Source organism: Genypterus blacodes, unplaced genomic scaffold (genome assembly GCF_046128005.1).
Source record: "Genypterus blacodes isolate CSIRO-AG114 ecotype Tasmania unplaced genomic scaffold, CSIRO-AGI_Gbla_v1 ptg000028l_1, whole genome shotgun sequence".
Taxonomy (NCBI): Eukaryota; Metazoa; Chordata; class Actinopteri; order Ophidiiformes; family Ophidiidae; genus Genypterus; species Genypterus blacodes.
Genome location: NW_027466841.1, coordinates 3,453,790 through 3,473,789, shown reverse-complemented (window position 1 = coordinate 3,473,789; position 20,000 = coordinate 3,453,790). Strand labels below are relative to the sequence as shown.

Here is a 20,000-nt window from a genome sequence, read left to right as displayed (position 1 = left end):
ACGAGGGACTGAAACGAGAGCAAACCCACAGCATCATATCAGACTCTCGGTGTGCAACGCCGGATTATCTCATTGGCTTTTCAGGAATCTCTGTTGTGTTTTGTGCCGTCCTGCCACTCAAACGTTTTTTTCTCTCCCCTCTGCTGTTTTGCAGAAGAGAATGGAAAAGAAGATAGTGTGTGTTGGGGGTGCAGAAGCGATAGAGGGAGATTGATGAGGCAGTAAGAGCAGCAGTAATTACTCGGTGTCCATTCCCCAAGCCAGATTGGCAGACGGCTAATATCACACAGACCCCTGGCCCTGACAGACGCACCATCCACCCCCACCCCCCAACTCAAACTAGGGAGACAGAGCACCCCAACGTTAAGCCTGGACCTAATGGTGTGTGGGCCAACTGATTTCCCCATGTGGCAGTATTCCTGTAGGAATTGGGCCTCTGTGCGGGAAATGGCTGTCTGGAGAGTGTGGAATTGGATAGGATGGGAGAACTTCACCAAGGACATTGATTTGGCTGCACTCTGTGTTTCAGGGGGATGTGCTTGGTGGGATATACGGCACTGGGCTTTAGCATTTTTAATAGTCGACAAGTATTAATAGCGGGCGGAGTGTGGATCCTATGGTCTTTCTATGGATCCGCACATGCTTTTCCATGTTGAACAAGTAACAAGGAATTGTGGAGTGACCCATCAGAGTAGGTCCTGGATCCCCCGCAGGGCCGACTCCTACCTCTTCATCTCATCTGCCCTCCCTCTCAGCATGTCTCTGCCTCTCGCATCGCTTTTAAGACTCGCCTTTAAAGGAAGCCGGCATCTCTTTAATTAAAGATATGTAAATGTGATCTCAGCTGGATTGCATTAGTTTGGTGGTGGTTGGTGGTGGGGTGGGCAGGGGTGGGGGTGTTGGAGCCCAACTCCTAATCCTGACTAATTAAGGATTAATTACAATTGATGGGAGCCTTCCACCCCTCAGCAGTAGTGCACATTGTGGTTCCAGACAGTATGTTTGTGTATTTCACACCATGTCATAAATGCAGGGGGTGATGGAGACATCAGGGCTGCTGGGAGGAGCGCGGGGGGCTACAGGGGGCACCCAAAGATGAAGAATATTGGAGTATTGCAGATATAGCAATGAAGAACCCTGCCATTTTTTTTTACCCACCTTGCTCTGCTCATCATTATCATGGGCTACGTGGATGGCTTGATGCAGTAGTGCTTTAATGTGTATTAACTCGTCTGTCACAAAGGTGCGAGTTCAAGCACTTTTAGCTCAGAAAGAACTTGTGAGGCAACGATTAACTAACTGGGTGATTTAAAGGGAATTAGCAATTGTAAAAATCATTTGAATTGGTTTATTGTTACAAATGGTAAACAGGTGTGGAGATTGGCTGCTTTCTCTTTCTTTATATTATTGCAAATTCAATCTCTTCCATAATTTTACTGACTTTTTACATTATGCATGCTGATGAATTCTTATCATATGGAGTAGTGATAATTAAAATTAATATAGCATCCTGGCTGAATGAGCAGTGTGTGATCTGCCCTTGTGTTATTTTGTTTCCATCAGCTTGTTTTACACGAGCTCGTTTATGTATGTGTGTGAGGTAACGAAGCCAATTACGGCAGCCCTGCTGCACTCCCACTGGTAAATTGTTATCCTGACCAGTCATACACGGCCCAGGCACAGTGATTTTATTCCTCACTAAGCTGGTACATCGGACCTGCAGACTAACCATGCAGCTTCAGCTCTCTCTGGCACCATCTGACTGTGTCATAATGCTTGTTCACTTGTTATAAATGGGCACTGCTCTTCTGATCTATCGCTTAATTGCCACCTAATTTGCATAACAGTGCAAATTAACGACCTCTCAAATGAGCGTTCATTTTTCACAAAGTCTTTAGGAGCTCCTTAAGAGTCTGTGCTAATGAGCACAGGAGGCAGCTGGCCTGATGAGAGTTGACTGAGGGAAGATCCTAACAGTGCTATAACAAGCCTCCTGCTTAGGTCCTCTTCGTCATCCTCCTCTTCCTCCTCTGACATTTGCTATTCTTTTTTTAATGCTTTCCCTTCTCCCTCTGTGTACACAAGTGCAGGGTTTGGGGATATTGGGTTAGGAAAGCAACAGCAAATGCTCAGCAGTATTTAATAACGTTTAACATATAGTCGCCTCTCTGTGGTTGCTATGCTTGTCCCACACTGACACCAAAACATTGTTTAGTAAAATATATTTCATTGATGAAACACCTATAGTTTAGAACATGAAGATATGTGGCCTGTCACTGCTCAGGTGGACAGCTTACTTCAAATCTAACTGAATTTGGCCTTCTCTCAGATTGCTGATGAACACAGAGCTGCATGCAAATACCAGCAGAGTCATCGCCTATTCCAGATCTGCTCTCTTAACATCATTCAGCTGGAGGAGCCTTATTCTTTAAAACAAGAGCTTTTGTATTGGCAGTATATTTATACACTAGAATGATACAATGATTTAATGATGCCTGGTTAAAATGTTGCTGACTGTGGTCACCAAAGCCAAAGATGATGCTTCTTATTCATCATCATTTCCCCTAGGCTGACTTTACAGGGACACTATGTACTCTATAGTTTGCAGATTGAGGATTCTTGTTTAATATATCACATTGTTCCTTACAGTATATTTCTAAGGAGATTCTTCTTGTTATTCTAGAAATGTTTAATCTGTAAAGGTCACTCATTGAGGACAGAATCCCACTCTAGTAGCTATTTGATGGGTAAATAGTTAAATATAAAGTTAACACTAATTGATCCATATTTCATTCACTGTTTTGTGTACATTGTGTGTGTGTGAGTGGGAGGGGGTACACGTAGTCATGGCTCCAGTGTCCAAGTCGCTCTCTTTAGTTAATTAAGGGTTGATTAATGATGTGTTGGACTGAAGTGTTGTGTTTGCCAAAGGTGTGAGATCTCCAATTCTCACCTTAATCAGACCACACTGTTTACTTCCAATACGTGTGTGCGTGTGTGAGAGAGAGAGAGAGAGAGAGAGAGAGCGAGAGCGAGGGAGAGGTGGTCGGGTTGCATGCAACAGGACTTAAGCGAACAACCCAAACAGCCGCTGATTAGCTTGAGCTGCTTGAAATTAACAAATGGATTTGATTTATTAAGGTGCATGTTCTCTACAATAAAACACCATTGTCATAGAAGAGGGGCTAAACGTGTCCATGTTGAAGTTGTGATGTATATTGTTTACCAGTGTCTGTTTGGTAAAGGAAGTAGTTGCTTTATGCAGAGTTTATTGGGACGCAGCAAAAAGTAATTATGAACAAAAACATTTTTTTCACGTTTGGTTTTAATAGTGGTTTAATGCGTGTGCGTGCGTGTGTTGTAAACCTGTAGAATTGACTCGGTGACCCACTGAATATAACAAAGGTGGCGTTTGTTTTTCTCTGCGTTTAAAGGTCAAGGACTCTCAGTGGGCTGGTTTCTCTCTCCTCTCACACGTCTCATCACTTATTTTTCCGTGTACCGGAAATCAACCTGATCAAGCCCCCCGAATAGATTTGTAGGGAATAGATTTGTTCAGGCCTTTGAGGTTTTGGTGAAAGTTCCACTCCAGCTGCCATTTTGTGTAAAACATGTTGCAGTCTACAACCATTTTACATTTAAGCTTAGACCCAAATTCAGTCCATGGGTTCAGAAGCTGTCCTCTACTGTATCCTGCATGGTCCATGAACGCACCACAGAGTGAAGTCTTAACAGTTCTTACTTTCCATAGACGTGTGTTTGTATTGCTCAGACCCTATTTTATATTCTACAATGAATTTAAGATCCCTAATCCGCCAGTTTACCCATCACATCTCCAGAGCTGCGGTTGAGATTTGTTTTCTAGAAGTAAATTTGCATATTGATGTATCATTTTTTTATTGTTATTATTATTATTGTTGTTGTGAAAACCGACATTCTCCGGGCTCTCTCTCTTTATCTGAGTCCTCCGTCAGTAATGAAAGCACAAACTGGTGTTTTCACAATCCTATCTTCTCTGCCTCTACCGCTCTCTGGCACGTCTCCACTCTGGATCCTGTATATTTCTGTAGCCTCTGTCTCTTCCTCTCTCGCACACATATCTTCTCCTGTGACTCCCTTTTTTTCAATTCTCCTTGGTTCTCCTTCTACCCTCTCTCTTTTTCCCTCTCCCTCTCTCTTCTCTCTCTCCTTACCTTTTTTCCCCCCTTTTTTTCCTTCTCTCTCCCTCTCTCTCTCCTTCTCTCCCGCTCCCTCGCTCTCTCCCAGTGAAAGGCTGAGAATACCCAAGGGAGCTGATGCAATTAAAATGCTAATCCTGTCTGTCTACAGAGAGAGGGAGAGGGGGGGCTGACAGCATGAGGGATTGCGGCTCACATGGAGAACTCGACTGAAATGGAGAACAGGGGGGGCACCGGGGGGGAGGTGTGTGTGTGTGTGAGGGGGTGAGGGGGGGTACACTGAAAAAGAGAAGGGGGAGGGGATGTGTGTTGGGGGGGCAGAGTGAAAAAGGGGATGCTAGCGAGAGAAAAGACAGACAAGGATAAAGCTTGTGCTGTGAACTGAGCAATGATATACTGACTGCGTTTAAGTCTTATCTATCCCTATGTGTGGAAAACATTACAGTTAATGTACAGCACTACGCCATCGCTGAGGTTGCTCACCCTTACCTGCGCCACTTCATATATTGTGTCTGCGCTGCACGCCGTTTCCGTGTTGGCTGTGCAGAAATGAGAATGATTATGTATGCAGCGAAAGCCCAGCTGGATACCCTGAATATTTCATAGTATGTGTTGCTCGCTCCGTCTCTCAATGCCACACAGCCCAGCTCGCTTAGGAACATGTGCATAATTGCGTGTGTGGGGTTGGTGCAGTCTGTGGCCTTAACCCGTCTCCCCATCAAAAGAAAAATGAATTTCACAGCCGTTAATTACAGAATTCTAGAGTTCTAGTGTGTCGGTACACGAACCAGCCCGGCAGCATTGTGCAGAGCCGGTTTGTAGAAAAGGAAACACGGCTGAGAAACAGTTTGCAAACACACAGCGCTGTAGCTGTGTTATTATTGCTGTTATTTTTTATTTTTCTGGGCTTGGTGTTGGTTTGTGAGTGGAATTGAATTAAGTCCCTTTTTTATATTCCAAGGATGTGTCGTTTGGTCATTTTCTGCGGAGTACTTTAACTGTTCTCAACAGCCGCTATGATACCAGTAGGCCACTAGACTGTGCATGAGTGCAATTGTGGGTAATCACAGCTTAATTGGAGTAATTAGGGGAATGTAGGGGCATTAGGCTACAGCTGGGGGCCATAATGAGGACTGGGGGCAAAGGGAGGGGGAGAGGTGAGAAGCCTCAAGAGCCACAGTTGCCCTCTCCACTGTAGGTCAGTTGTACTCTGAACGGACACTGATGTTCTGCCTCTCTGCAGCTTTAAGTATGTGCACTCCCAGCCAAACGTAATGCCAGCGCTGCAATGTCCCAGCCATTACCAGAGTGCAGACAAAGTATCCTCACGCAGCAACTAGAAAGACTCAACAGGTACAAAACATATTTTTGGTGAGTCCGCTGTAGGTTATCTTATCTCTGAGGTGAAGATGTGGTTTGTGAATGACTAGAGGGAAGAAAAAGAGAGATGGGCGAATCAGGGTCATTAGTTCAGGCGGCTGGGTCTGCTGCATTCCTGAGCCCTGAGATGGGGGAGCAGCAGAGAAGGAATGTGCCTCAGAGAGAGAGAGGAGACCTAAGCAGAGGGAAAGAAACAGGCAAGAAGGAACAAGAAGAAAAGGGGGAGAGAAGAGGGAAAGTTGGATGCATTGCTACGAGAGGTCTTAAATGGTGGAACAGACTCATTTATCAAATGAAGTTTGAAAAAAAAAGAAGCAAAAACTCATCTGCTCCACAGCACTTGGAAACCGTTTTTGTCCTCATTTCTTTCACATCTGCAGGCCCGACAGTTTGGTTCTCACCATTTATGAATTCTGTCGTCTCTGTGCGAACTTGTTTTCTACCTCATTTTCTACTCGTGTTGTGAGTTTGAGATTGAGAAATCCTAGATGAATAATAAGTTACTCTGCTCACTTCATGGTGTCTCAGGTCTGTAGTCGCCTCATCATGAACATTTACAGTGTCGGTGAATCATTAAATGTATACCATAAAAAGTATTCTTACCTTCTGAAGAAAACTGATTGAAAATATATGTCATGGGGTAAAGGAAAATTAAACTAAAGTAGCGTTGCACACCAAGCTCTGTAGGAAGGAGAGTTGTGTGTACTTGAAAGTTTTCTGTTGCAGAGTGGTGTCTGTAAGAATGTGTGTGTATGTGTGAAAGAGAAAGAGAGAGATGAGAATGTGGCTGCAGGCTGACAGAGGTCCTGGTTTAATACAGTGGTGGGGAGCAGCGACTGATAGCTGTACTTATGGCCACTGGGGCTCATAGTGACAGCACATGCACTCCTATTACTGGTCCCATGCTTCATGCCCTTATCTCTGGCAGCCTGCCACAGAGGGGACACACTGCCCTCTGCTGCTGGTTTGAGGAAGTTCAGGCTCATTGAGTAGTCAGTCGTGCACCCACAGTCATGACTCATGGGGGAAACTTGACTGGGGTTTGACAGCGGTGGCTTCATGTCTTTGAAATTTTGCCATGATGAAGCATCTTCCTATGCACTCACTGCTGTATCTGTGAAAGGAAAATGACTATTCTGACATTTTCAAGTAGACTAACAGGTTTCTTAAAACTTTCTAGACGGAACAAAGAAATGGGACTTCTGATAAATAAGAGGAAATATTTTAACTTTTTTTTCTTACGTGACATTGCTTCTTCTTCTCTCCCATCCAGTGCTGAGTATACGAGGTGTGCAGGAGGAGGATCCTCCAGATCCTCAGATCATGCGATTGGACAACATGCTCCTGGCAGAAGGTGTATCAGGACCAGAGAAGGGTGGCGGATCAGCTGCAGCAGCTGCAGCTGCAGCAGCAGCAGGGGGCTCACCCACCGACAGCAGCATCGAACACTCCGACTACAGAGCCAAGCTTGCCCAGATTCGCCAGATATATCACTCTGAGCTGGAGAAGTACGAGCAGGTGCGAACAGAGCAGAGCTAAATGTTTGAACGTGTGCTGTTATCTACTCATAATAAAGTGATATGTTGAGCTGTATTCAGGTCAGTGGTGACTTTGATGAACTCCATGTTCAGAGACTCAGTCAGTGCATTTAAATAACCTGCTCATGGTCATTTTGTTTTGACATGTACACAAGGCAGGCATATGCATTTTCACTAACATGATTACTTCACAACTACTCCCTACTTTAGGTTTACGTATGAAGACCTGTTTAATAAAAATGATGCAGCATCTTGAAGATAATCTTCACTTACACTGACAGTGTAGCGAGAGGAAACATTTAACAATTTTCCTCATTCTGTGAATTACAAAAGGCAAATAAGATTTACAGTCACTAGCTGTGACTTGAACGGCTCAGAAGGAAGCCTCTCCGTGCTTTACTTAAAAGGTACGACGATGTCAAGATCTTCACATTCTCAACTATCAAGTCTGTATTGTTTGTAATGCTGTCTTTGCTCATTCCAGCTGTTGAGTCAGTGTTGCCATAAGCTGTGTGTGAGAGTTTAAACACTAATAAAAAAGGAGCATATACAGAATTACACCACTACTGTACTCTCCACAGTAAGAGGTGTGTTATCAGTCAAAGCCTTCATGTCTTGATCAGAACGTACCGTGGCACTGGACTGATACTCTCTTTATAGCTTTCTATAATACAATTCAATGCCCGTCTCTCTCCTTTTGCTCCAGGCATGCAGTGAGTTCACCAACCATGTAATGAACCTGCTGAGAGAGCAGTCCCGCACACGGCCCATCTCTCCCAAGGAGATCGAGCGCATGGTGGCCATCATCCACCGCAAGTTCAGCTCCATTCAGATGCAGCTCAAACAGAGCACCTGTGAGGCTGTCATGATCCTGCGCTCACGCTTCCTTGACGCCAGGTCTGTCTCCGCGTGTCTCGCTGGTGTTGTACTGCATGTTTGTGTGTGTGTGTATGTGTGTGTTCTGTGCCTGTTTGTCTAGGTTTCTCATTGCTTATGTCATCGGAGCATGTTGAAGCGACTGTTAAGGCACGAACATTCCGGGCGCATTGTTCATTCTCTCCTGTCTCTGTGTGTGTGTCAGACGTAAGAGGCGTAACTTCAACAAGCAGGCGACAGAGGTGCTGAACGAGTATTTCTACTCCCACCTGTCCAATCCTTACCCGAGTGAGGAGGCAAAGGAGGAGCTGGCCAAAAAATGTGGGATCACTGTGTCTCAGGTGAATCATTCAGCATCATCCAGACTCATCTTAGTAACATAACAAAGTCTTAATGTGTGGTTGTCTTGATAAATACTGAGGACATTTAAATAATGAACCAGCATCTCTTCTGGGTCATTTTCAGGGTCAGTTTCAGTTCCTATCATAGCTGCAGAGGCTCTTATGTGCTTGTTTATGTCTACGTGAAGTTGTTTTTAATAACCAGATAAGCAGAGCAATTAGCATGGATGATGAATTGCCCTTGTTTAAGGATTTGTAGCTGAGGGGGCAATTAAGCAAAATTAATGCAAAGGAAGCGCTGCATTACAACTAACTCTTAACACGCATCTGTTCCTCAGGTCTCTAATTGGTTTGGCAACAAGAGAATACGCTACAAGAAGAACATTGGTAAGTTCCAGGAGGAAGCGAACCTCTACGCAGTTAAAACAGCGGTGGATGCTGCCAATGTGTCGGCGCAGGCGAGCCAGGCTAACTCTCCGGCGACGCCCAACTCAGGTACCCACATGTTCCACCTCATCCGCCAACACAACCCAACACCATCACACAAACATCATCGGGCTTCCTCCACACGTACCTCTCACACACACACACACACACTAAACAAAATGACACTGCAACAGGTTTTCTTCTTACCCTTTACTGGAACACGTGGCGATGTGCTTGTGTCCTCATTTCAAAGGCCTCACGGCTTTTTGTCTGGCGAGTTTGTCATTTTTCACATTTGCCTCCAGCATCGCATTAGGGATGAGATGGATATTCATCATGCGCTTTTTGTGTTTTTCTCTGAGATGCTTTTTTGAGTTATTTCCAAAACATTTGGATTTTCTTACAGCCATTGAAGTCATTTGAAAGGACTTGACCCGGTGTGTGTTTACGCTACATCCATCTGCTGCTTTCATACTACAGATTATCATTCTCTGCTATACTTTGCCTTTTCTGATAAAAGCACATACACACATTTAATAAGCCAACACACAATGATACAATAATAGAGTAACCTCAATTTGCTGAGGATGCAGATTGTAGCAGGTAAGGCGATGGTTCTGATTTCATTTATTTCATCGATTCCCCTCTTATGGGTTCAGTATCCCTGACATGTTCTGACCTCTCTGGATATCCAGTTTGTTCAGGGTTTGTCAGTGGTTAACATATAAGTTGGAGCAAGAACCTGCAGACAGAGAATGGTGGGAAAATACATATGAAGTTGTCACCCGCGTCCATTTTATTGTTTTCGCCATTGAAATTCAGGAGAAAGGCAAGACAGCTCTGTGGCACTGTTGCAGTAAGATGCATTATCACTGATCTTTGTGCGTCATAGGAGGAAAAAGACGAGACTGTGTCCATTGAATTAAAGATGAGGAGGGAGAAAAGAGCAAAGGCCGTCGACTGCACAAATATGTGTAAAGTTTATGTATCGATCGCTGTTCAATTCACTTTATGATCGGCGTTATCAGGCGTTGAATAAACAATGTCTGAAACGGCTTTTAACACTTTTGCACATGGATACATACAGTAGTTAATAGAGCCAGAGTATGCTATCACCAGTTGGGGGCGCTGTGCATCAGAGGCGAAAGCAGCCCAACACGTCCACATGCTGTCGGCCCACATGGTCCCTCTTTGCTGCTCTGTGATCTGTGGGAACATCTGCTGGATGATGACCCAACAACAAATACTGGGAACCGAAATTATGGTCCATAATTCATGCCTGTCTGCTCTGTTAGACTCTCTAATCACGAGGGTCGTCTTTGCCAAAGAAACAAAGCTCAGACTTTGCAGCAGTGAAAATATCTCTGTTTTAATCTTTAAACATAGGCGTTAAGTAGAGCTGTTATTTAAGTGATGGTGTCATTCTGTCAGAGGCATACAAGTATAGCATGAGTCGCTGTGGAGCTTGTGTGCGTGTTGAATGTTTTGGCAGTAATTGTTCATGTTAGAATTGTGAAAAAAGACTTGTGACCAGTGCAGTTCAGTGATGTGGTAGTCATTCAGTCATTCTGTCAGTCGTTCTCGGCTCCTTCAGAATCTTCTGGTGGAGATCAGTGAACCTCTAGTTGAGCCATAATCATCAGAGGGGGATGTAAATGTGTCCCAGTCCAGTCCAGTACCGACGTGGTGATTTTTATTGGCTGCATGTGTTGCCTGTAGGGTCATTGGGGTCATACAGTTTGTCTCACACAGGCGACTCCTTCCTTGGCCTACATTCACTCAACGGGGAGGGCCTGAGCATGGCTCCCTCTCTGCAGCCGCAGGTAGGCGCCCAGGGCACCAGCGCCCATCCTCAGTGTTGTCCACCCAGTGTCCCCGGACAGCTGCTCCTAGTTTAGCTCCTCCTGACTTTGACCTCTCCTCAGATCCTGCCCTGGTTCCTCTGATCCCATTGCCTTCCCCACCCAGATACACACATACAAATCAATACTCCAGTTTCTATTGTCTCCATTGTCCCCCCACCCCAGTGTTCCTGAGGAATAACAAAATGTTCTTTAGTGTGTTCAAGGCCGTTCTGATGTGTATTTACATGTCTCCAGTTATAAGTGCACAGTCAGAGCTCAGTGTCAGCCGCTTCTTAGGCTGTGAGGTTACAGATGGAATAACCCCAGGCTGCTGTGGGTAACAAAGAGCAGGTCAGCTCCTTCGCCTCCAGCCTTCACACCACATCCTGTTCCCTGTAAGCCCTTGGTTATTCCAACCTGTCCCAATGTCCCCATTCCTTCTCTCCCATCTGCTCACCCCCGCAACCATGTAGGTGAAGAGAAGAAATCCCTGTATCCGTGTGTGTCCAAAATGTGTGTTTCTGTTCTGGAAGGATCCACAGATTTCTGCTGTTTAGCACTTAACAGTCCCGACGATTCTCACCCCAAACGTTTCCCTGTCAACCACAAGTAAATGGCTGCGCTCTTTTCAGCTTTGACTGTAGTCTTTCATGCCTTGTGAATGAGAGCAGAAGAGGTTTAATGAAGCGTCCTGAAGTTGACTGGTGAGCCATAACGTTCAGTGGTGCTGACCTGAAAGAGATTGAAAACAGTCATGAGTAAACGCAGGTCGGTGCTGATTGAAACAGCAGAGTTCTGTGGACACTGTAGCTCCTTGTTTGTCCGTGTAGTTTGCTTGTAAACACGAGTTGGGAGCAGCTTTTAGCGTCTGTATCAGGTTGAAATGTTGTTTTTGTCTCCGGCAGGTGGATACCCTGCACCGTGTTACACACCTGACGGGCGGCTATGAAGAGCTGTCAGGTAGTGGCCTCTACACCCCTCACCGCCTGGATGTGAGTACCAAACCACAAGCTACTATTTGACCACTAAGGCCAACTAGTATGTGAATTAAATCACAGTACCGGGGCCATTTCCTCAGGACGTGCAGCAGGAGCAGCACGGGTGTAATTAATCATTAATAATGGCCACGTTCCATTCAGGTGTGCCGGCACCCTGCTGACTCACCCAAACAGAACAGAGTCATCATTAATGATATTAGTTACACCTGCTTTTCCTGCTACAGCGCCAAAGTCTGTGACCTGCTCAGTGAGTAGCATTCCTCTATGAAGAGCCAGCTTTAATGTTAACAGGCTTTAATCCAAATGTAATGACAGAAGACTGTGATATATGGGAGGAAATGTAACTTTTTATATTAAAACTTGTAAGTTTCCTGGTCCACAGCCTAATTGTGCACCAGATTTCATCTTCAATACATTTTTGAGGATTGTAAACTTCAACCTCATTAGTTACATCAGTGGAAACAGATGTTGTCATTTGTGGATTGTGATGAGGTCATTTCTCATACAGTCACCACTTTCAGCACCAGAAAGCTTTAATCGCTTTTAAACTTTTAACATGGTGATAAATGATCACGCTTACAGTCCGATGTGCTTCTGTTGCCCCCCCGACTCTCTGCAGGCTAACTGCTGGCAGGACACCACCAACACCCCCTCCGTCACCTCTCCCCCCGGTCCTCCTGGCAGCGTCCACTCCGACACCTCCAACTGAGTCTCCGGCTCTCCCTGCCATGTCTCCATTCTTACTCCGGTCTGCTCTGACCACCACCCTCTGTCCCCATTTGTTCACTGTCCCTGTCTCTCAGCTAGACAGCCACAACAGCGCTGGACACACATTTCAAAAACACACACTGTGCTGGAACACAGTACAGGCAGATCACCAGTCTGGAGGCATTTGTCCTCCACCCACAACTGTCAAAATTCCAGATGCTCCATCACTCAGAGTGGTAGAAGGATGGAGCGTCCTGATGTTCAAACACCTTTACTATCAAGGACCTTTTGAAAACCACTGACCCAGCTGTGTAGATGATCATGATGTCTGTACATTATGTGTATATGCACGTTAAATTCACACACTACTCACACAGCCTGTCCATGTGCTATTGACCTCTGCACTCGACCCTTTGCTTTGGAAAACTGTGATTTCCTGTATCTCTTGAAGCCTTGGCATCGAACTCGCCAAACTGATACGGATCACCAGGGAGCCCCTGCTCTCCTCGCTTGTACCAAAGTGCTGCTCCAGTAGTTGTCAACACATCTGTTCCTCCAAGAGCCTCTTTTGCCAACTCAACTCCAAACACCGGCGTATCTTCTTGTCCTTTTAGCTCGATGTTTCATTCTGTTGGAGATTTCAAACTGAATAATGGACCCGTGCACCGACGTGCGTGCATGCACGCCCGCCCAGACAAACAACTCACCACTGGTTTCCATAGTGAGCTGACACGAAAGACATGTCGAGCACAAACGATAGCATCCTTGTTACGGGGGTCTCTGCTTTCAAAGATCTCTCTGCTCAACTAGGAAGGACAGGACATCACAGGGCTGATGGGAAGAGGAGACAAGGTGAGTGAGCATAACTCTTCACCCCTTTTGTTGCTGACCAGTGTGGGGTGTTGGTGGAGGGCCTGCAGACTTTACTTCTTGCTTTCTGTCCACTAGTTTATTTGATTGTAGGCGATTTTCTAATGCTGTTTCACCAAGAATGCACCAGCCACCACCAAAAATGAGCTCAATAAAGCATCTAAACGACGTCGGGAGGGTGAGACTGTGGGGCAGTGATGTGTTAGTGGGACAGATGTGACATGAATTTAGAAACGTGACCGTCTTCCATGCATGTAGGACTTTTAGGTGTGATATTATCGTTTTCATTTAACCTTCCAAGTTTTTAGCTTCATTTTTATTAACAAAAAAAGGGTATAATTATATCATGTCAGACCAAAAAGGAAAAGGTGCATCGTGTTGCTATGATGTGTCTGCGTGAACGTGTGTAGTGTTCTTGGGACGTCTCGGTCAGACTGGCTGGCGCCCGTTAACCTTTTGTATAATTATTATATAGTCTGGGTGCTTCCACCAGCCAGTGACGTGCTCGGTGGGGTTCAACTGAGATCTCCTCCCCAACTTGAAACATGTAAGCTCGTGAGCCCAAGGCAAACACACTCCAACCTTCTGTTTAAACCAAAACCAAAAATACAACATTCAGCAATGTAATAATAAGACGTTGGCGCACAGCCACCTTTTCAGTTTGAGGAGAGGAGGGACTTGTACTTATATCTGTGTGTGTGTGTGTGTCGTCACGCCTCGGTTCAGTTTGAGTTTGTGTTTTTTGTGGTGGGGCTTCGTGGGACGGTGGGCAGAGGTGACCGACTGAACATATCACACCTGTAACGTGATCATGTACAGTTTCCCAGTCCTGGATTTTGTTCTTTCCCTCCTTGATCCTTTTTAAGAGCTTCTGTCAAACCACAGCAGTTCTGTTTTGAGTTGTATGATTTGGCCAGTCGGGCAAGGGCTTCTCCCTCTCCTCTCTTACCAAAAAAAAGGCAGCACTGGGTGTAGTGAAACTCTTTAACATGTGTTTAAGACAAACCTGCGACGTTTTTTGTGGATTTCCATCCTTTGGAACTATTTTATACATTTAACTGTTATGTGAATAACAAAGCATTTTGATAGTAAGGTAACGCCTTATTAAGATTTAAGTGTCAGTTAAGACTTTGTTGATCCATGTTACAGATCAAGACTTGAGCTCGTACGCTGGTCACACGTGATGTCCGGGTTTGTTTTGTTACTCACACTTCATACGATTATTATTATTATCGCCACACCAAATCACCACGCCCCCTTTTTCTACCTGTTGTAATGGATGTCACTGTACAGTTTGTGAAATGTTTCAGTATTTTTTTCTTTTATAAATTTTGACGTTTGGTTGATGCCACATTTATTTGGCTTTTTTTTTTGTGTCGCAGAGTTCACGTTAACTCTTGTTCGTATCAACTTTCAATATTATTTGGGTCTTTTGTTACATACATGGGTGGCAGTGTAGGTTTAACATTTGGTGCTGTGGAAAGATAATTGTAGTAATTGAGGTTTCCTAATGGACAACTACACACACACAAACACACACATTACCTCAGTTATACAGTCACTTCAAAGATTCACCTACCAGCAGCGGTTTGTGAGTTTTGTTAAAGACTTACAAACATTATTCATTCATTCAGGATGCTATTTCACAGTCACACAGGCTTGGAGCTTCACTCACGTCAGCCCAGACTGAAGTTTCATCGCCCTAAACCTTGGGAACGATGGAGACAATAATTCATTGACAATGTGGGGACTAACTCAGAGGGACTGTCTCATTTCTGTGGAGGAAATAACCACAAAACAAGGCAAATTAAAAGCAGCATTCTGCTATTATGAGACATTTCCACTCCCAACACAGATGAAGATGAAGACTCCAAAAAGGCGTTGGTAGGTGAGCTGTTAAAGACTTTTTGGGCTCCATCTTTAGCTTTGGAGGCGTAAACCTCAGTCACGTCCACTTAAAAGACAAATTGGGACGACGCGGCAGGAAGGTTTTCAAACTAGAACGGAGGAAGTGATGTAATTGTTGAATGGATCCGACTTTGGTTTGACGTCCCCTCAGATTAAAGTGAGGTAAACCTGCTTCTCTTAACATCAGGTTTAGTGTAAGTGACTAAATGACTTCCACAGCACCAAACGACTCCTGAACCCTGTTTTATTTCTTTTGTTTTATTAGTATATTTGTATCTCACCTCTTCTTGGCTTTCCCTTGTATTTATCCCTCTCTACCTCTGTCTTTCCATCTCTCTTGTATATAACCCCCACTGTTTTCAGACCTGCGAGTCTGTACGAACTCCTTTTATACCTCAACTTTAGAATTGTTCTAGAAAGAGTAAAAACAAAAAGGAAGAATATGACAAATTGTAGTGTTCTTATTAGAAAATTAATAAAAATGATTTAGTGTGATTTTTCAGTATTTGTTTTCAGATTTTAGGAGTGTTTCATTTTATAATTTGTCACAAATGCCCTTGTGATAGTCAAATGTAATAAAAGGAGAGATTGCACCATCTGATGGTCAATATGTGAATGAGGTTATTTTGAAATGACATCAACATGGATATTAACCCTTTCAGCTGTTCGGTGCTTGTTTCTTTATGTTCTAACTTCAGTCACAAATGCAAACATGGTAGAGGAAATTTGATGTCCAGCAGAAAACCATCACAGTGAGTTATCACAGCCCTATAGACGTCCTACCACAGGCGTCGTCCAGCTGTCCTCCTTATCGTCCGTCCCCAGGGACAGACGCGCAGCTTGGTCCTCTGACTTCTGCACACAGACGAGATTTCCCTGGAAAAGTTACAGAATTGTTTTCTATCAATGGCTCTTAAATTCACTCTCTGATCATCTCATATTTCCTCCAGGCGCTTCTACAAGGCAAAACGAGATCTGAGGCATTTCTACCAGCGAGCCAATTGATTTGTTCTTTAAATTAGAAAATAAAATTTAAAGAGACGGAATCTCCTGGTACTTTAAATGCTTTCTGTCAAAAAGAAAAAACTTGAGACGTATTTACTATCAACTAACAAAATGCAGATTTGCATGTTTGGATGGTTTAGATATATCAGCTATTGGATAAAAAGATGCAAGTATCAAAACTTGTAAGTAACTGGTAACTCATACAAAGGTCCTCTGTACTTGATTAGAAGTTGTACCTCTGGCAGTGGAGCATCAAACTGCAGTGGAGACGGCGCCCTCTGCTGGTCTGAACATCTACACAGGCAGCACAGGATCCACTTGAACGTCCTCCTCATCTCCTCGTCCCGCAGCGAGTAGATGATGGGATTGACCAGAGAGTTGCACTCCGCTATCACCAGGCAGAACTTCTCGTAGGCGTGGGCGTGGCTGTCCTCACCCAGCACCCCGTCCAGCAGGAGGGTCATCAACCCGGGAGTCCAGCAGATGACGAAGGCCCCTGCAGAGGATTGGCTCATTAATGAGACCTGTTCACAAACAAACAGTGTAACCCAACACCAGCTGCCTTAGAGTCGAGTCACCTCCATTGGTTAATGTCAGAAATGTGTCATGAGCGGCCAGATAACTGATATGCAACGCACGCGGCAGCATATCAGTTATCCGAGTCAATTATTAGCAATCCCAAGCAAGTCGCGACAGGTCACGGTGACAGATGTGTTTAGAGGTTTCATGCAGCACCCGAAGAGGAACCAACAGCCAGCATCACTCAGACAATGTTTGGCAAACAAGCGAGGCTGGAGTTGGAAAAACTGGTTTGAGCAGAGGAAGTGGGCGGTGTGTCTATGCGGGCGTGTGATAGCGCACACGCAACCACGACCACACAAAGATGATACAGTCCAACATATCAGGGACGCCTCGTCTTCACAGGGAGAATGCAGTCAGGGGAGTTAAAGAAGAAGCCCTGAGGGAGACAGTGCTCTGTCACACTGGGGTGAACGTGTTTATAGACTATAATGGCCAGGAGGCTGTCTGAGTGTCAGGAGTGGTGCATGCTGGGATATCTTAGGGACTTGCAACGTGTTGAGTTTGAGTATGTGTTGGCTCATTATAACCCCCCCCCCCCCCCTCACATGACAAGTGGCTGTGTGTGTGTGTGTTTTGCAAGCTGCACAGCTACTTGAGGAAAAAATAGCTACAGTAAGCTGAAAATAGCTGAGCTACTGTCATTAAACCCCCAAACCATCTCTCACCCAGCACCATGGAGATGGTCTTCATCAGGTTGACCACAGTCTGGCTCCGCTGCATGTCTGACGTGTGTTGCGACGTACGCTGGCTCTGGTGTCTCACGTAGAGGAAGATCCGTGCGTACATGGCCACCATAATAAAGAAGGTGAGAAGGTTGAGAACCGCCCAGAAGATGAGGAAGCGGCGGCTGTAGAGGGGAGCGATGGTGGAGCAGTCGTCCAGATCGCACTCGCAGTTCCAAAACATAGAGGGCACCAGGCCCATGGCGATGCTCACTGCCCAGATGCAGACGATCAGCAGCACCACGCGGCGCTTAGTCATGTTGCTGTGAAGCTGCATGGTGATGATGGTCTGGTGACGCTCCACGGCGACAGCCAGCAGGTTAGCAACAGAGGCGGTCAGGCTGATGTCGATCAAGGCCCCGCGGATGAACCACTGCTTCTTGGTGAGCATGCCGGTCCAGGGCCCTGTGTTCAGCATCAGGTTGGCATACGCCATGCCCGCAAACATGTCCGCCGCCGCCATGTTGCCTAGGAGATAGTAGATGGGAAAGTGGAAGCGGCGGTTCATGAAGATGGCGACCATCACCATCAGGTTGGCCAGGACGACGATGAGACAAACGGTCAAGCCCAGCGCCATCACCAGGAGGTCACGGGTCGACCAGTCCTGACTGATCTTCTTCCCCACCAGCTGGTAGAAGAAGGACACATTGTGGCTGTAGTCACAGGAGGTTTCCATGGCCGCCACAACTGCAGAACGACAATTCAGACGTGACGGGAGGAATATATTAGAGGAACATTTGTTTATATTAACTCACAACAATAAACAAGGAGTAGCTGGAGGCCTGTGTGTGTCTGCCTGCCTGTGTGTGCGTGTGTCTGTCTGTCTGTCTCACTTCTTGATTCTAGCACGGTGCTCTTCCTTATCCTCTGACCTTAGACCTCAGACTATCACAGACTGCAGGTGTTTATTTCGGACTTATTTCTCACTCTCGGCTTCTTAATATGACGTCGCAATGATTACAGACTTTTTGAGAATTTAACGACTTCTCACATGTGTTTGCTGACTTGAGAGCTCCGGCGTTAATCCGGGAAATTTCGCTCTTTTTCTGCGTTTTATTCCCGGTTCCGTGCTTGTTAAGGGGTTAATCAATCAAACTTCAACCAGGACGGACTTCAACACAAAGCGCGCTGAGCCGCAAAGTCTCATTCAGTAAACGCGTTGAAGATGAAATCAAACTCACCGCCGGTTTATGGCGCCTCCTCCATCCCATAACACAGCCGAGAGGGTCGCTAGGTGATGAAGCTCGGTGATGATGAAGGTGACGGAGGAGTGTTGGTGGCCGCGGTGTGTTTCTGTGTTGGAGTGTGAAGTCACAACTGTGAATCATTTCTGACTCAGATCAGCTGGGAGCCGCGGTGCCTTCAGGAACACACGGAAATATCGTTCGTCTCTCACACAAACCAATTCAGCGGCACCGTTTTCTATCATTTTTAGCATTAAGAAGAAAAGGTGGCGGTCACTCGTACACCAATCATCATTATTTTTATCCTATAGTTAGATTCGGGAAAATTGAAACAAATGTGGCTCAGAATATGACGTTTTAAGTCTAAGGCATCGGAGTAGGAACACATGGGCATTACACACATTTATCGTCATTAAGACAAACTGTTTGCGTGTGAATTTAGCTCAAATTTACATATTAAAATAATATCAGGAACCGTTGATTTTCATTGGCTGTGAACAGAAAGCGATTATACAGTTTTAGAGTTTACCAGGCAGCACCTGAAGGCAGCACCACTCCTTGTTTGTTTAACTTTGTGTACAGCGACGCATTTGTTTACTACGAATCGTATTTGCTGTCTTTGTATTTAGTGCTGCCTTAAATATGCAGTAACTTGTGCAACTGTAAGATTTAGCTTTAAGGTGAGCTCAATCTAGACTAAACTCTTATTTCCACATGATTTCTCATGTGGTAACATTTATTCTAACCTTTGAACCTTCTGGTTTGTCTTCCCAGCAGGTTTCTGGGTCGTATTCCTTTAGACCGTCAGAGTGTGTATGGCCACTAAAGTCTCTCGTTTGCTTTAACTTTGTAGAACCTTCAGGGAACGTTCCCAGGGCGTTTCCAAGGCAACATAGTCTGACCGGCTCTGGAACGTTCTCTCTGTGGCAAAAAAATACAGTAAATCAGGTAGAAGGTTTAAAGATGCTGAGGATGTTATGGAAAACTATTCGAGAACCTCCTGAAAACATTCTGGAAACTCTGAATTACAAAGTGACTTTCCGCTAAGAAAACGCTCCCAGAAAGCATTCAGGTCATATTCACTGAAAAGTTTCAGTTGGTGTCTGGAAAAACTACCACAGCAACAGGAAGTGGAGCCAGAAAATGCAAACCTGAAACAAGCGCCGGGTTTCGTTTTGTATACAAAGAAAGTTTTCAGTGCCCCTTTCATCCATGCATTTATCACAAATAACACAATCTGATTGGCTACACTTGCTCAGGAGTCAGATGATTTGTTAAATGAATTTTGTGAGTCTTTTCATCCCAATAAAGCATAAATAACTACCTGTGTCCCTCTTGAACACAGCTTTGTGTGACAGTGGAGCCAAACTGTCCAGGCGTTGTTGTTCAGCCTCGTATCTTTGTGGTGCGTGGGCATCATGTGACACAAGGCAGAAACAC

At 45.1% G+C, this 20,000-nt stretch overlaps 2 protein-coding genes across 7 annotated transcripts in view; one reads left to right on the top strand and one right to left on the bottom strand.

The window, feature by feature from the left end:
• Positions 1–15,567, top strand: part of pbx4 (pre-B-cell leukemia transcription factor 4) — a 25,356-nt gene extending 9,789 nt beyond the window's left edge. For 2 of the 3 annotated variants that reach the window (XM_076143998.1, XM_076143999.1), the window contains 6 exons: positions 6,832–7,076; positions 7,803–7,993; positions 8,178–8,313; positions 8,652–8,808; positions 11,489–11,575; positions 12,201–15,567. In XM_076143998.1, coding sequence (XP_076000113.1) covers positions 6,832–7,076; positions 7,803–7,993; positions 8,178–8,313; positions 8,652–8,808; positions 11,489–11,532 — 773 coding nt within the window. In that variant the 3' untranslated portion in view covers positions 11,533–11,575; positions 12,201–15,567. Of the gene's footprint in view, positions 1–6,831; positions 7,077–7,802; positions 7,994–8,177; positions 8,314–8,651; positions 8,809–9,339; positions 9,343–10,458; positions 10,563–11,488; positions 11,576–12,200 lie in introns of all 3 variants that reach the window. The other variant, XM_076144000.1, reaches the window with a different exon arrangement.
• lpar2a (lysophosphatidic acid receptor 2a) lies at positions 11,118–20,000 on the bottom strand. 4 transcript variants are annotated; one of them, XR_012961114.1, is made up of 8 exons: positions 19,885–20,000; positions 19,307–19,481; positions 18,558–18,736; positions 17,320–18,063; positions 16,309–16,568; positions 15,851–15,943; positions 12,997–13,120; positions 11,118–11,315 (listed from the first exon to the last, which is right to left on the bottom strand). XR_012961114.1 is itself a non-coding variant. In XM_076144001.1 (7 exons), exons 4-7 carry the CDS (start codon positions 18,050–18,052, stop codon positions 11,262–11,264), a joined length of 1,140 nt encoding a protein of 379 aa, XP_076000116.1. In that variant the 5' UTR covers positions 18,053–18,063; positions 18,558–18,736; positions 19,307–19,481; positions 19,885–19,994; the 3' UTR covers positions 11,118–11,261. The 4 variants fall into 4 exon arrangements, 3 of the variants coding, with proteins under 3 accessions (XP_076000116.1, XP_076000117.1, XP_076000118.1); XM_076144001.1 differs by lacking the exon at positions 12,997–13,120 and having other exon boundaries at positions 19,885–19,994; XM_076144003.1 differs by lacking the exon at positions 11,118–11,315 and having other exon boundaries at positions 12,591–13,120; positions 19,885–19,999.

Bases quoted from the DNA above. Each gene is read 5' to 3' on its own strand.
- lpar2a (XM_076144001.1), bottom strand. From the start codon at position 18,052: ATGGAAACCTCCTGTGACTACAGCCACAATGTGTCCTTCTTCTACCAG. The intron at 16,569-17,319 runs GTGAGAGATGGT...AATCCTCTGCAG, and splicing joins GACCATCTCCATGGTGCTGG to GGGCCTTCGTCATCTGCTGG. The intron at 11,316-15,850 runs GTAGGACGTCTA...AATCTCTTTCAG, and splicing joins ACAGCTGGACGACGCCTGTG to GTCAGCACCACTGAACGTTA.